The sequence below is a fragment of the Mesoplodon bidens genome (genome assembly GCF_964165515.1).
Source record: "Mesoplodon bidens genome assembly, chromosome: 9".
Lineage (NCBI taxonomy): Eukaryota > Metazoa > Chordata > Mammalia > Artiodactyla > Ziphiidae > Mesoplodon > Mesoplodon bidens.
This window is the reverse complement of record NC_138166.1, coordinates 5,230,475-5,246,533: the sequence shown is the minus strand read 5'-3', so window position 1 is coordinate 5,246,533 and position 16,059 is coordinate 5,230,475. Positions and strand designations below refer to the sequence as shown.

General features: G+C 33.2%; 1 protein-coding gene across 2 annotated transcripts in view; it reads right to left on the bottom strand.

Moving 5' to 3' along the window:
- SEMA3C (semaphorin 3C) overlaps positions 1–16,059 on the bottom strand; it is a 184,911-nt gene that overhangs the window by 73,735 nt on the left and 95,117 nt on the right. For both annotated transcript variants that reach the window (XM_081244798.1, XM_081244799.1), the window contains exons 3-6: positions 15,622–15,782; positions 14,320–14,382; positions 6,855–6,974; positions 66–156 (exon numbers count right to left, since the gene is read on the bottom strand). In XM_081244798.1, coding sequence (XP_081100924.1) covers positions 66–156; positions 6,855–6,974; positions 14,320–14,382; positions 15,622–15,782 — 435 coding nt within the window. The remainder of the gene's footprint in view (positions 1–65; positions 157–6,854; positions 6,975–14,319; positions 14,383–15,621; positions 15,783–16,059) is intronic.

Below are 16,059 nucleotides of genomic sequence, written 5' to 3'. Positions count from 1 at the left end.
ATTTATTTTCTTTAATTTCCTTTTTAAAAAAATATTTCCCCCTCCCTCTTTTATTTTCCACTTACTGATCATAACAGACACTGTGTTCACATTGGGGTTGAAAGAGCAGCGTCCTTTTCCGGATTCACACTTGGAGTCAATCATGAAAACTTGGTCCTTTATTACAGATAAAAGGAAATGTAGTAATGATAAATTACTTTATCTTAGTTAACCAATTTTTCTTTAGTAAAACAAAGCATCATCATAAATAATATGCTTTCTATTTGGTTGCTTATGCCTTCCCAATTTTACTATATTAAGACTCTCTTGGCCTATATGAAGAATCCATTTGTAAGTTATAAAGCTAACCTCAGCAGGTCAAGTTCACATCCTACTACACTCCCCATAAAGCTGATCCAACAAGTTCTCACATCAACATCAATAAAAAACACTTGGAAATCAAGGATCATTGTAAACCTGAACTAGGTATGTTGAACATTGGCCAAAAGAAGAAAACTGATTACAGAGAAACAATGTGTATGAGGATTATGAAACTTTCAAAATAATCAAGATTTTTTTAAACATAAAATTTTGTTACCATTTATTTTATTATATAAAGCATTATACTAGATTCAAAAAAATAATTCATAATTTAGATTAAAATGTTTCTTTTACTCATTCATTTATTTATTTAACAAAAATTTATTGAGCACCTACTACTTGCCAGACACTGACAAAACATTGGGGGTAGAGTAAACAAAACAGACAAAAATCCTTACCTGTAGGTAACTTATAATCTAATGACAGATAATATAAATAAAGAATATAAAGAGAATAAATACATAAAATATGAAGTATGTTAGATGGTACTCAGTGCTTAGGAAAAAAATTAAGCAGGGAATGGGACTAGGGAAATCCACGGATAGGGGTGCAGTGGGTTCAATTTGAAATTGAATGGTCAGCGTAGCCTCACTGAGAGGAGCATTTTGTTGGTATATTTATCTTTTTTCTTATATAAAGTTAGTAAAAGCTACTACTAAAAATCAAAGAAAAATGATCACATTTGTAGATTGCATTAAATGATGGAGGACCTTAATAATCAAGCTGCTTTTCAAAATTATCCTGAATGAAATGCGGGCTCAACATTTTTGAGCATGGAATAAAAGGATCAAAACATGGCTTTAAGAAGATTGGGCCTTACTTGTGCTTTAAGAAGATTGAGAATGGTGGTTGTAAAGACAGACACTGGGTTCAAGAAAACAAACTTGTTTTGAACTGCAGTAGTCCAGGAATTAGGTAATAATAATCTGACATGCCAGGATCTCAGTGGTCAGGGTAAGAGTGGTAAAGATGTAAGAGGATTTGTAAAGTGAAAATCGACAGAACTTGGCAATCAATAACAAATTGGAGGTAGCTCAAGAAGATGAAAAAAACAAAGTTTATTCTGAAGTTTTGACTCTTTAAAGAAAATAAAACTAGCTCATTTTTGTTATACTGAATGTGATGTATTGGCGGGAAATCCCTGAGGTAATGGGAAATTAGAGAGCTTAAAAAGAATCACAGTGCTCTAGCCTAGAAAGGTCCTATAACACGACGCTCTTCATGGATTAGCTCTAAAGATGAGGAAAATATGACTTGTCCAAGATCACCCATAGCTAAATAGTGACAAAAGCAAAATTAAAATTCAGTCTCCTGACTCCTAACTATGTCTGCTTTCCAAGAGGTCATCATTTATATAATAACTAAACAATGATAAACCTGCAGGAAAAAAAAAATACAATTTAGTATACTTGGTTGTGTAGCCAGAGTCATACATAGATTTGACTAAAAAAGTGACAGCTGGCCCTGCAGGAACTGAGGAGATTGCTTAGGCACCACTTGCTCACCACTGACTTCCTTCTCCATTGCATAGCCTCCTTGTACTCACACAGTGATAGTCTAGACCTTGTCATCCCCAGGAAGGGATGTGATCCATCTGAATAGTGACTAATTCAAACACCCTGCAACAATTCTTCAAACTCATCGCCTAAGAACCCTTTCTACTTTTTACAATTTATCAGCCTTCTATCTTCTTGATAGATTAGATTCCATGCTTTTTAATTTTAAGTTTTTCTGCAAAAATATCAATATTAATTTCCTTGAATCTGTAATTTTTTTCATTGCACCCATAGCCTATAAAGACACATCTATCTACATACTCCACACCTGCCTCCAAACTTCTAAGCATTTTTCCAAAGGTTATCCAACAAGGTGTATTCAACATAGTATAGATTTGTGATCAACTTAAAATGAACCCTCTACACTGCTCAGCAACCTTTCAAAGACACTCTGTCAACTGGTTCTTCTATTGATAACTTCAAACCTTTGCCACTATTATCAAATCTCCCAATTTATTCTCAGCTCATATGATTGACAACCATGTTGCTTAGAAAGTGAAGCCCTTAAATGAGGCATCAGTTTCTCACTACCAAATATATAAACTATACGCTAATACATCCACTAATACACAAGAGGAAATATTTCTTTTACTCTGAGGCCAATCCTTCCACCAGTGTTTCAGATCCTATCTTACCCAGTCTTCTTAGGCAACTTATACTTTACATTATCCCTACTCGTTCTTTTTTTTTTTTTTAATTATTTTATTTATTTATTTTTGCCTGCGTTGGGTCTTCGTTGCTGTGCACGGTCTTTCTCTAGTTGCGGCGAACGGGGGCTACTCTTCATTGCGGTGCACGGGTTTCTCATTGTGGTGCGTGGGTTTCTCATTGCAGTGGCTTCTCTTGTTGCAGAGCACGAGCTCTAGGCACGCAGGCTTCAGTAGTTGTGGTGCATGGGGTCAGTAGTTGTGGCACACGGGCTTAGTTGTTCCTCTGCATGTGGGATTTTCCTGGACCAGGGCTCAAACTTATATCCCCTGCATTGGCAGGTGGATTCTTAACCACTGTGCCAACGGGGAAGTCCCCTCCTTGTTCTTTAATCTCATTAACTGTATCCTTTACAACATTATTTCAACAACACCTTCAGCTCTTATACATTACTCTCCTTGAGAATCACGTTTCTTAAAGAATTACATATACTCATCACTATTTCCTGAGTTCTCACTTTCTTCTCAATCCACTTCAGTTGGACATCCAACCTCAACTGCTCTATTGAAACCCTTTTTTGGCAAGACCCCTAATGACTATCATGTACACAATTCAGTGCTCATTTTTTTAGAACTCTCCTTTCTTGGATTCTCAATGGTATTTGAGATTGTTGTCCACTTCTATCTTTTTTAAATGACTTGTTTTTATTCCCAGAACAAACACACTCGTTTTTTTTTTTTTCCTCTCCTCTTGTTGTTTCTTTTTAGTCTTTTTTGGAGATCCCTTTTCCTCCATCTGGCCATTTAAAGTTAGGAGATCTTCAAGTCTCAGTCATAATCATTCTTTTCATACTATACTCTTTCTGCATGATTAAACCTACACTTTGTTTGGGCTTCAGTTACTCTTATGAAACGATTACTCAAACATTTATATAGCCAAATTTATATTCAGCTGCCTACTTGATATTTCTACTTGTATCTTTCAGCAGCATCTCAGACTCAACAGAATCAGACCCAGGCTCATAATTTTAACCTCAGACATGGTTCTCTTCATTGTTTCTCATCTCAGTTCATGGCAACTTTATAATTAAAGAAGCTAACAAACAAAAAACAAAAAACGAACAACAAAAGTATCAATGTAATGTAAAATACAAGTGACAACACAATTATGTTCATGGCACTTTCTGCTTAAGGTTGTTTCAGTTGCTTCTTCTTGGACACAGGACAAAGACCAATATCTTAAAGGTAGCTTACAAGTTCTGAAATGATTTTGTTTCTGCCATTACTCTTATTAAATAAATACATAGTTGTAGATTGAATCAATAAGAGAAAAAATAGGACCAGAAAGAGAGTACGTGGTGAAAAATCAGGAAAGAAGGCATGACAAAATGTCCCATGGATACAGACGTCAATAATGGCACTGAAAAATAGAGGGCATGACCAACATGTCATAGATTGGTCTAGGAGAAATGATGCTGATTAGGGGAGTCCATTTGATCACTGAGAATCTTGGTCATTAGGGAAGAGTTTCAGTTAATGGGTGAAAATGAAACAGTGAAAATGAAAGGTGTAATGTAAGACATGGAAAATAGGATTATAAAAGCTGAAAATATAGCCTACTAATCTGAGAAGTTTTGTGATAAAGTAAAAGAGAGAGAAATGAGAAGAGTTGAAAAAACGTCACAAGAAAGAAAACATTGTTAAACAAGAAAAAAAGAGTAAATACAGGGGAAAGGGAATGAAGACATAAAACAGTGAAGGCTAAAGATCAGAGAACTTTCCTGATAAGGAAAATGCACAGCTATTCTTCTGACAAGGGAAAAGCTACAAAAAGATGCATAAATATAAAAGTTTGGTGATTAATTTTGCTCAAAAAGCACATGGAATAATTCAAATGCCTGTGATATTCTTGGTCAATCAAAGGCAAGGTTATCTGCTTGATGAGTGGCAGCATCTGGGGCTTAAACAGTATTCAATTATGGGAACTGATGTTATGGAGGCATCTGATAAAATCAACCCGAGATGAGAGGTAACATTCCAAGAACGTGCAGCACAATTAACCAATAATTGTTTCTTATTAATGTTTTATTCATTAGTTAAAGCCATCATTTACTTGTGTTGCTTTATTTTTTTCCAGAAACAGAAGACAGTGGATAAAACAGAAGAACTATGGTTAGGAATCTATGTAGCAAAGATTGTAGGCCCTTTGTATGGACACCATTGAATTGCTCTAGGGAAGCTCTGAATCAGTCTCACAAAATAATGGAAGGGTCATAGAGTCTCATGAAAGTGCGTGGTGTTCCAAATGTGAAGTAGGGTTATAAAATGTTCTCTGAGAACCAATAAATTGCTCTTAGACAGGCAGATTAAAAGATGGTAGATAGTGTCTCAGAAATAAACAGGAATACTTAATGACTGTGCCACCCTAACCTGGTTCACTTTCAAAGTGGTTTCAAATACATGAAAAATGCCATATCTTAGTACTAACATAGGGTGTTAGCAGTAAGTACTACCTCTGATCACTACAAAATACAATGTTAGTGATGAATAAGGAGAATTCTCTCAAAATACAACTTTCTGCATCATGTGGTCTTTCATTCTAAACTAAAGAAAATAAATACATAAGATGTTTGATAAAACTGTTCATTCTATATTTATATTATTATTTATATACTACAGATATATAAAAATGATGTTGTGGTGAAACACTTTGACTTGAGTTGACTATTAAGGAAAACAAAAAGCTTAAAATTTCATAATCTTTTTCACACTTAAATAGGCTCTTAAGATATTATTTAAAGAGATTAATTAATGGAAATGATTCCCCTTTGAAACACATCTTTTGAAGTGAGACTAAAGTAGTTCATACTTAGTAAAGTGATTAAAATTTATTCCATGCTGGTTTTCCAAAGGAGATTATTTTTTGGACCAACTTCCCAATTAAACCCTGAAGTGTATAGTGGGCAATTTGTACATGGGAAAATGATTTTATTTAAAATATGAAAACTGCTATGCATTTGTTGGCCTGTACAGTGACTGCACAGCCCTCAGTGGAGTGTCTGACAGACTGCAGATGTCTGGGCCACTAGTTTATTTAATCAGCTGATCACAGGCATGTGGTTCTAATGACAAGCTCAATACAGCCAACTGTATTCTTCCAAGAAGCATAGCTTTACTTTTGTTTAAGAATTTTAATATTTCATATCATGTTAAACTACTTGTAAATGGCTAAATTTGGGGTCAAATTATAATTACTCATTTATTTTTAAATGGCTTTTTATTCATTGAAAGATAGATGCATATAAATTACGTCTGAAAAAAATTTAATAATAAGACTATAGAGGAAATCATTGTTCAATTATGTTAGTACTAAAGTGGATGAATCCTTGTTAAAGAAAAATAAACTTAATTAAGTATATCAGTAGCAATATTTAATCCTTTTTTACAATTCTAACCTCTAAAATTGAATTAAGGTATAATTTAAGGACTGGAATTTCTATATTTAAGTTGCATAATGAAACAAAAGCAAGTTAATTTGAAAGAATTCAGTTTTAAAATACTTGTATTAAGTAAAGCAACATGTTTCATTAAAAGAATAAGGAAAACTCTTTTGATCTAATGCATAGTTTCCTTAGTCAATAATTGTGAACTGAGATAAACACAGTCTTAAATATCACAGGTGAAGTTCAACCAGCCTTATATTTGACTATACAATTAGCTATGTATTTAGTCTTTAGTAAATGCTTTTGTTCACAGAACCCCAAATCATTTTAACCAATGTAAAAATAAAGCTATAATAGCCTAGTGTAGACCAATGTTGGTCTAAAATGGAAGTATGATTTATTAATTATATAAAGTTCTTTTCAGCTAAGGCATTTGTCATCCTGCTTTATACATCTCTTACAGGTGTCGACCTCATAAAAATTTACCAAATTTGAAATATAATCAATAAGAAATTACTTAAAATAGATTTGAGAAAGTGAGTTTATACTACAATATTTCTATAATTTGGAGCACATATTATCAATACCTTATGCTCTGAGTAATTATGAAATTATACCATTCTCCTTCCTTTATCTTCTGCAGAAACATATATATTTAATTGAAGGCAAAAGGCTACACTTGAAGTAACCTGGCAGACAGGAACCAAATGTAATATATTTTGTGTTTAAAGGGATTGAAACTTTTTTTATGGCCATTAATGGTATTTCCAAGTTTTTACTGTTAAATACAGTTGTAAGATGTCTTTGACACTAACATCAAACTAAGAATGAAAAATTGTTACACTTACCTCTGATCTCCTCCCTCTGTTCAAATAAGTACAGACTGGGCTGAAAGCACCACTCCCACAAACATACAAGTGCGTGCGGTTGAAAGCCTGAATTACACGGACGAAGTTCCCACAGCCATGCTAAAACAATAGGTAAATAAGCGGTTAGTAACCGAATGACTTTTATAGCTATTTCTAAGTATTACTGTGATACTTTGTTATACATTTTCCTTTCTGCCCTAACTTTTTAATTATTGTTAGGAGATAACAAGAGAACATGGTGTATTTTAGGAGGAAGGTAGTTTACCAGATAATGAGTAAAATGATATGTCTCTCGTATTTCAGTATTTATATACTGGGCACCTTTTTATGTTCTGAAACTTTATGAGCTTACTCTTTATCTGAGAAAGTTTAGAAATTGAAAGGTACACCAAATTGTTTTCTCAAATTTTCCTCAAAACATTACACATATACACACGCACCCTCACATATTATATAAACATGTTTTGAATGAACTTGTGTTTATAGAAGGTCCATATTATCATTAGTTACAGTTGCAAACACTATTGGCCTTCATAACTGGTGAATAAAGCAAACCTTAAACAAAATGCCAGCATTGTTGTTTTCTATGAAAAATAATGGAATCCTGATCTCTCTGCTCTTGATACCCTAAAATACTCTCCTCTTCCCCAAAACTCCTTTCTCACCTGTTCCCAATCCAACCATTGGAAAGGCTATCATTTATTCACTCAATGAAATGCAAAATATGGTAATTGTAAGTTGACTATGACTTTGCAGAAATATATAAACATGGTCAGCACCAAATGCAGATCTCTGTGACTGAATTAACCATTGCATGTTCTACACTTGCAGGGTCACCATCCTTTGCTGACTACACATTAATCAAGCCTGAGGTTGAATGTAGTTCCCTTCACAAAGTCATTCATCTAGCAAAGAAAATTATTAAAAATAATGTTAGAAATTAGAGACAAAAGTTTTTATAAAGAAATATGTCAAAATCTAACAGGGGTTTCCCCATGGGTGGTCATACAATATATATTTTTTTCTCTTCTAGGTACAATGTATTTTACTAAATTTTTATAATGCACATTTATGGTTTATATTATTAGAAAAGTAAAAAAAAACTTTTTTAAAATAGAAATTTAAAGTCAATATTATTTTATATTTTCTCATCATTTTCTCCTCTTATACTCATTGTTACTTGCCAGTAAATATATGTTTATTTTCATATGTAGTAACTGTATACACATGTTTCTATTATGGATTTTTATTATCAAATCATCAATCACCAACTCTGCTGTTAAATAAATTTATCCTTACAGACCAGACTATATACTTTATTTTTATTTTAAGACTTTAAGGATTTTTGTGAAATATATAGTGTCACTGTATCTTGATACCTGTTTATAGAGGTACCTGGAAATTGACTACATAACTGCAGATGAAATGTGTTTCTCTGGAGAAAAAAGCATAGATGAAGTATGGTGTATATATAGTATGCCTATGTTAAGGGTATTTGTGAGCAATGACACTTGTGTTTATTGTTTTCACATCCAAGTCCAGTCATTCTGGGATTCTGTATATAACATGTTCCTGTAAAACACAAATTCTATTCAATTCTATTAATAATAGGTTCTGTCTTTACATTTCGAATACAGGTTATACTTGTTTCATGTATATGTTTATATCAACATATTTGTTACATATATGCTTATTATGGCTAATATTTTTGAAAATTTATTATGTGCTAGACATTAGAATAATCATTTTATATACTTAACCCCTTTTACTTCCCAGGAAGTTTGATTTTTTACATTTATAGATCACATTTATTGAGCAAACTATATGTACTTAGTCACTTTATATTCATTCAGATTTTTCAACTCAACCCTTTTTAGAAAACAAAAGCTTAGATCTTGTTTAGTTAACTCGCCTGAGGTCATGTAGCTAGAAACAGGTAAAGCAGATTTTCAAACACAGACGTGTTTTACATTGAATCTTGTACTTTTAACCACTTTATAATTTGTCATTGGGTGAGAATTCCATAGTTGTTAGAGGGAAGTTTTTATAACAATTATTAATATTTACAGAGCTCTTAATCCTTTGATGTTAGCTGTTTTTAATCCTCACAGCAAAGTTCCAATTAAAGTATTCAGTCCCATTTTAGTGATGAGGAAAGTGAGGCCTCAAAAATGTTAAATTAAGTGCTCTAGGTTTAATAAATAACTCTGGGTCTTGAATCATGGCTACCCTCCACCATGAAGACTAATTCCCACACTATCTGATGATGCTTTACTGTGCTCCTCCAAAGCCTCCTCGAAGAGAAAAACATGAAAGGAAAAATAAATCAATTGCTTTAATTATTGAAAAGCATTTTCTAGGTCCCTTCCATTTCCATTGTGCTTAGTTTCTGTCCACATTATTTCTGTCCTAGACCACTGCAGTTGTGTCAATTCCATCCAGAAAATATTTATTTACTGAACTCATTCTGTGAAAGCACTGTATATAATGCTAGCAATACTGAAATGAATAGATTCAATTCCTGTTTTCAGAGAAAGGGGAGTATAATACATTAGGCTGTAGTAGATGCTATAATAGGGTTATATTTTTCAAAGTGTGCTATAGAAAAAGGAGGAAATGAGTAATACTGAAGTGGGTGTAATGGTTTGAGAGTGGATGTCATTTGAGCTGGAACTTGCAGAATAAGCTAGAGATTCTGATAGGTAAAAGCATAAGAAAGGAACATTCCAACAGAAAACACAGCATGAACAGAAAAACTGGAGGCATAAGAGTGCAGGATTTAGTTGGGGAATAGTGCCTAGAGAGGACAGAGGATTACTGTGTGATGAAACCAGAGAGGCAATTACAACTGGACTATCATCATGCCATAGCATGATGGGCAGCAGAGAGTGAATTTAAGTATACAGATCTCAGAGCCAGACGACCTGGGGTCAAACTCTGGCTTTATCTTTTACTAGCTGTTTGAACTTGAGATATTTACTTAGCCTCTCTGTGCTTCAATCTTTTTTATCTGTAAAAGGTGATGATAATATTTGTTGTAAGCAGTATACTACTGAAGCACTTGGAACAGTGTCTGGCACATAATAAATATACCCAGGGTTAGGTATTAGATTCTTCCATATATATTTTCAGTTCCAATTGTCAGTACAAACCCTGTGTAATGGACAGGGAATTTGTCCTGCATAGAGAGTAGTACAGGTCCTGACCACAGTAGACATCCATAAAAGGTTTGTGGAATGAGACATCAGTGAAATTCAATACCATGGATGCTTTCTTTTTATTGTTTAATTCTCTTTCAAAACTATTTCAAGGTACAATGTTAAATGAAAAATCAAGCTGCTAACATTATGCAGAATGTAATACCATTTTATGTATATATATATACGTCATATACTAAAATGCTGGAAGAATATAACCCCAATTTTTAAGTTATTATGTTTGGGTAGTGTAATTTATTTTATGTACTTAACAGTGTGTGCTTACTATGTGCTATGTACTGTTCTAAGCTCTCTGCAAATATTAATTCACTAATCCTCTTAATAACCCAATAAGGTAGGTATTATGAGTAGCCCATTACACAGTTAAGAAAAATGAGGCACAGAGAGGTTAAGTCTCCAGGGTCAGAGTGCTAATAAGAGATTGTTTTCTGTTGCTCTCTGCATGCTTTTCTAGGCCTTCATAAATTTCTGTGTTAACAGGTATTATTTATACATTTTTAACATAGATGTTTTAAAATAATACATCCTGGAGCTCAGATTAATAGGGCTTTAAAAATATTGACTCTTCATGGTCCATACTATGCAATGGAAAAAAAAAATACCTCTTAAGTTTTTTCTTCTTGGCCTATACTTCTTGGTCTGGGGAATATATCAAGGTATTTTGATAAATGTATTCCTAAAGAAAATATATTTTCAAATAGTTTAGGATTCTCTGGTCACAGAAACAGGGAAATTGATATTCTACAATTAATAAATCAAGTTTGACATTGTGTGTATGTAATGCATAAAGGTCTAAATATATGTAACCATGCTTAATTTTTCAATGATCTCATACAGTATTTACTTAGCACATTCATTATGCTCTATCTCATTGGATATGTTTGACAGCATGTGTTATTGTTTAAGCTCAATTTATTTAGCATATGAATAAAATATTAATGTTCAGAAATAAATAGAGCATGTAGGAATGTGAATAAATAGGGGCAAAAAGGGAAATTGGGAGGTAAGTTATACTCTCTTAGCTGAGGCAGACAATAAGCTATATTCCCACCATGATAATTTATTTTCCTGATAAACATTAGTTTATTATATAGTATTATGATACAGATTACCTGGGATCAAAATTTAAATTATATTGAATTATTTTCTAATAAGTGAGTATTATTTTTATAACTTTAATTGAAGTTTGATATAAGTAAAAAGTCTAAAGGAATAAGAGATGTTTGATTCTAAGTTTCTTTTTCAATTGTTATAGAAATATGAAATCAGTCACTAGTTTATGCTTTTCTTAGTAGAAGATTAATATAATATTTAAAAGTAAAAAAATTAATATAACCAAAATATACCTTTAAAAATTGTGCATAATGAATTTATTATAAACTTATTAATCTAAAGATATTAATAACTCAGTATCCACTGTGTCCTACCCCCAACCTGAGAAAAGCACTTGGAATAGATTCCCGTGCTTACTGCTTCCATCTCCATTTTTCCAGATCTTGTTGAAATTTCATGAAGTGCCTAGATACAGATCTGGGCACTGGATCCAATCACTAAAAATTCAGTGAAATAAGTTCTAGAGTGTTTCAAGTGAACACACAGGGAGGGGCAGCTAGCCCAGTCCTGGGTGGCAAGAAAGGACTCTCCAGAGAGGTGACATCTGCACTGTTATTTGAAAGGAAGAGTAGATGATTCCCAGGTTAAAAAGATGGGAAGATAATTCAACAAGAAGAGAAGCACATGTAGCCTGTACCAAAGGCTGAAAGAGAGAAAGGATACAACTTATTTGAATTTCAGTATTATTGAACTAGAATAAGGGGAAAAGTTAACATAAGACCTAGCATAGTTGCCACCAAATCTATCAAACCTTTCCTAAATAGCCCAGGTGCAATGAATTTCTTCTTTGTCTTTTGTGTGTATTCTCAGCATTTATCATATTCTCCCCGGAGAAGTGGCATGTTTTATCAACTAAGAGCAAAAAGATCTAGAGCCATATGTGCCTGAGTCGGACAGAGGCCTCCCACTTGCAGCTAGTGCAGCTTTGGGTAAGTTCCTTACTCTCTTAGTGATTCAGTTTATCTATCTTAAAAATGTCGATGACGACAATAATGTCCATCTTGCAGCATTGTCATGAGGATTAAAACAAAACACTAAGAAGAGCACCTGGCCCATTCCATTAAGTGTTGGCTAGTATTACTTGGTAATTATTGTATATATGTCTCATCATCTCCAGTATATTGTAAAGACTCTTAAAGGTAGGAACTCCGCCTTATTTACCTCTGGTTTCTTCACTTCAGTTAACTGATTTGTACAAATTAAAATATTCAGTTCCTGCATTTTAAAAAATGAAATATTAAGTAATTAGATGATATTTATTCCAAAAGAGCTAAGAGATTCTTAAATATTTAGTTTCATTGAGAAGTGTAATTAAAATGTTGTTCTATAGAATTTCTATATAGCATCATTTTTCTGCCACTGGTATCCTGATTAAAGGATACTTGTTTGTAAGTACCTCACATGAATTAAGTGAGATGAATTTGTCAACATTCTCTTCTATAGAGAGAGCATATATTTGAAAGTTAGTTTGATTATTATTTTCCAGGACCCAACAGCATTGGCTGTACTACAACAGAGCCCACTACCAGTTACCTCTGACTGGCCATATGGCAGAATATAAAGATATCCATGAATGATATTACAGCATGAAAACTATGTGAAAACATAAGCATGTATTGAAGATTTCATCTAATGACGTTTAATTATAAGAAAGCAAATAACAGAGCATTTCTACTTTGCCAAAGCGAGAAAGAAATCAAATGACTTGGCTAAGACTCTTCAGAAAATCAACAACGATTTTTGGAAAGAGAATGTGCAAAGGAATCTAAATCCTATATATTCTGCCTGTGGCAGTTTGTATGAATGGGACACAGAAATTTTTTGAAGAAAATTAAATCCAGTAATTACAACCACAGGATATTATTGTGGCAAAAGGCGAGACATGATTGCATAAACATCAATGGGAAAAATCTCTACATTAGAGGATGAAAGAAAGTCGTTTAATTCATGCAAAATTATTGAAATCATAGCTTCAGGGGACCAATAAAAAGAGCCTTTTCCACAACATTATACTTCATTCTGCTACTGGTTCCCTAGAAAGCAATTGTAATGTACTCTTTTGAATGTTTCTTTCACATTTTTCTGGATTTTTTTCTTTTTCGATTGTGGTCCAACAGATCCTGTGGGTAGCAAATATACTTCTGTGAGCTCCTTTTGCCCATTTAAAATTTTCTCTTATAAGGTGAATTATGAAACTAAAACAATGAAACCCTGAGCTGGGTCACTCCTGGTGAGCACTCTTGCCAAAACACCCTCTGGTGAGACCTGGAGATCTGCACTCCAGAGGCTGCTGTAGTCCTGTCTTAAGCCAGGCTTTTTCAGAACTTTGTACCTGGACTGCTAAGAATCAATAAAATATAAAAGTTTCATTTCCACACTTCTTCTTCCACAAGGAAGAAGCTTGAGACATCTAAGTTAAATGACATCTAAGCTTCATTATAAACATTAAATGACTTGTGCACATTAAAGAGCTGTTCCATGTATTTTTCATAATATTCAAGAATAATTTAATGTGTCAGTTTCAGAAAGTCATTTGTAGAAATCAATATAGATTTATTCCTTGATTCTTTACATGGAATCTTTATATGGAATACATTTTGTAAAAGTATTGCACACTGAACATTTACTGATATTTGTATCTGCCTTGATTTTTGTTTCTGTGGTTATTTTTAATTAACAAAGATAACAGCCATTACTGGTGATTTATGCTTCTGGAATGTGCTGGCTAACCACTACCCTTTTGACGAGAATCTTTCTTTGGAAAAGCCCACATGGTATCTGGGAGCTACTCCAGACACTTGAATTATCATTATTTCAGCAGCCTGCTGAGAATTCTGCAGGTTGGATCCACTTTGAACAGGGGTTATTACTGAAATCCATCATGAAAAGCGTCAGGGTTCAATAATGAAAGCAAAGCAGGAAATTTTTACCCTGTCAGGAATTCCTACGTTACAGTGTTTAAGAGTTCCAATCACTTTGCATTTACATTTCTTACTATGTGTCCAGCAGAGGATTCAAAACACCAATACCCTTTGTCTCATTCTTGGATGCACTCTAGGTACATTAATTCAAAGACCAAATATTTAAGTTTTGGATTTTTTTTAAGCACTCACTGTGGGATCTTTGCCAGCCATTTTGCACTCTTCAACTTTGATTGCAGATGCTGGCCAGAAAACCTGCTCAGAAAGGAAAATGAATGTTGCATAATCTCACTTGTATATATGACAGCTCAGTGCTCTTCATTTACTTTATGCTAACAGATTTCTTTAAGTTAATCTTATATTTATATTTCAAATTTCTTCTTTCATCTTATGAACTCAAGTTAATAAAGATTTTATTACTTTATTCTAACAATTATGTTTTTGTTTCTTCCATGAATTTTTCCTTCAACAATTCTTTCTATAATATGTGCTCATTTACTAATGGTACAATTTTAAAATAAGGAAATTACTGATGTGCACAAAATAATGTATATTTCCCTCCCTCTGATTTATAGTACACTTTTCACAACTGCTTATATCACAATGAACTTATGTTTATACTGCTATCTTTTTGGTAAACTACACAGCTAGGCTGGTAAATTTACTGCAGACTAGGTACTTCAACAGCTAAAATAACCTGGATAAAGATTCTCTCTCTGACATACTGTGCTAGCATGCTAAGTCATTGCAGCCTTGGGTCAGATCTGATGGGGATGATTTTGTTTTTCATTGTCAGCCTGTAGTTCACTGTTCAAATAATAAATTCAGATGTGTTCTTGCTGTAATAAATTTATAATTAATTTACTTTTATTTCTTTACTTTAATGAAGCTCAATTTATTTCCTTGCTGTGAAATAGAATGATAAATATAGTTAACCCTTGAACAACTCAGAGGTTAGGGACACTGACCCTATATTCCATTTCCACATCCAAAGATTCAACCAATCGTGTATCATGTAGTACTGTAGTATTTACAACCAAAAAGAATCTGCATATAAGTGGACCCGTGCAGTTCAAATCCCTGTTGTATAGGCCACATTTTTCCAAAGAACACTGCATTTAATAACTGTGTTCTTTTCAAGGCCTTCTTGGTTTATGTACAGATGACAAGGTACGCTGTCCTTTAATCTGACCATTTTTCATGCTATACTCCATGTTTCTCCTTTTCTCTTTTGATATATGTATACACGGGAAGTATTTTCTCACTTAGCTTCAAGTTTTAGATGGCTAAAAACTATGAAACTAGACATGGAGAATTGAATTGATTATATTTTCAGTCCTTGAAATAAGTAGTAATTTCCAACTATTTATTGATATATGACCTGCATTTTCTATTGTTCTAATGAAGTACATAATGTTTTCATTGTATTTGAAATTTTTAAAGAAAAAGACACCTAGGAATTTAATATTGCCCTCATGAAAATGATAAACTTACACTCAAAGGTTCTTGACTTATGTTGTTAATATTCAAGGAAAGAATGTGATCTTTGCTGCCCACATATATCCGGTCCTGATCTTCATCCATTAATAATATCCTGTAGTCTAAAGGGTGGTGAGATAGGCTGAAGTATTCAGAGGTCTTGGTTTCTCGAAGCTCTGAAATAGTGAATAGTACAAGTGAAAATTGAGTATCTTGATTCCATTATTTTAATAAAAATTATCTTATGGAAATATTTACCAAAAAATTCAAAATACATTTTCCTACTACAATAAATTAATTTTAAAACAGTTATGTTAGTGGATATTTTTATTTATTGCCTCTATGCTGAATTAAAACATAAATAAATCCATAAATGCAATGTTAAAGTTTATAGTAGTACTACTTGATTACAAAATTATTCACATTTTGCTAGGACCTCAACTCAGTTGTTTA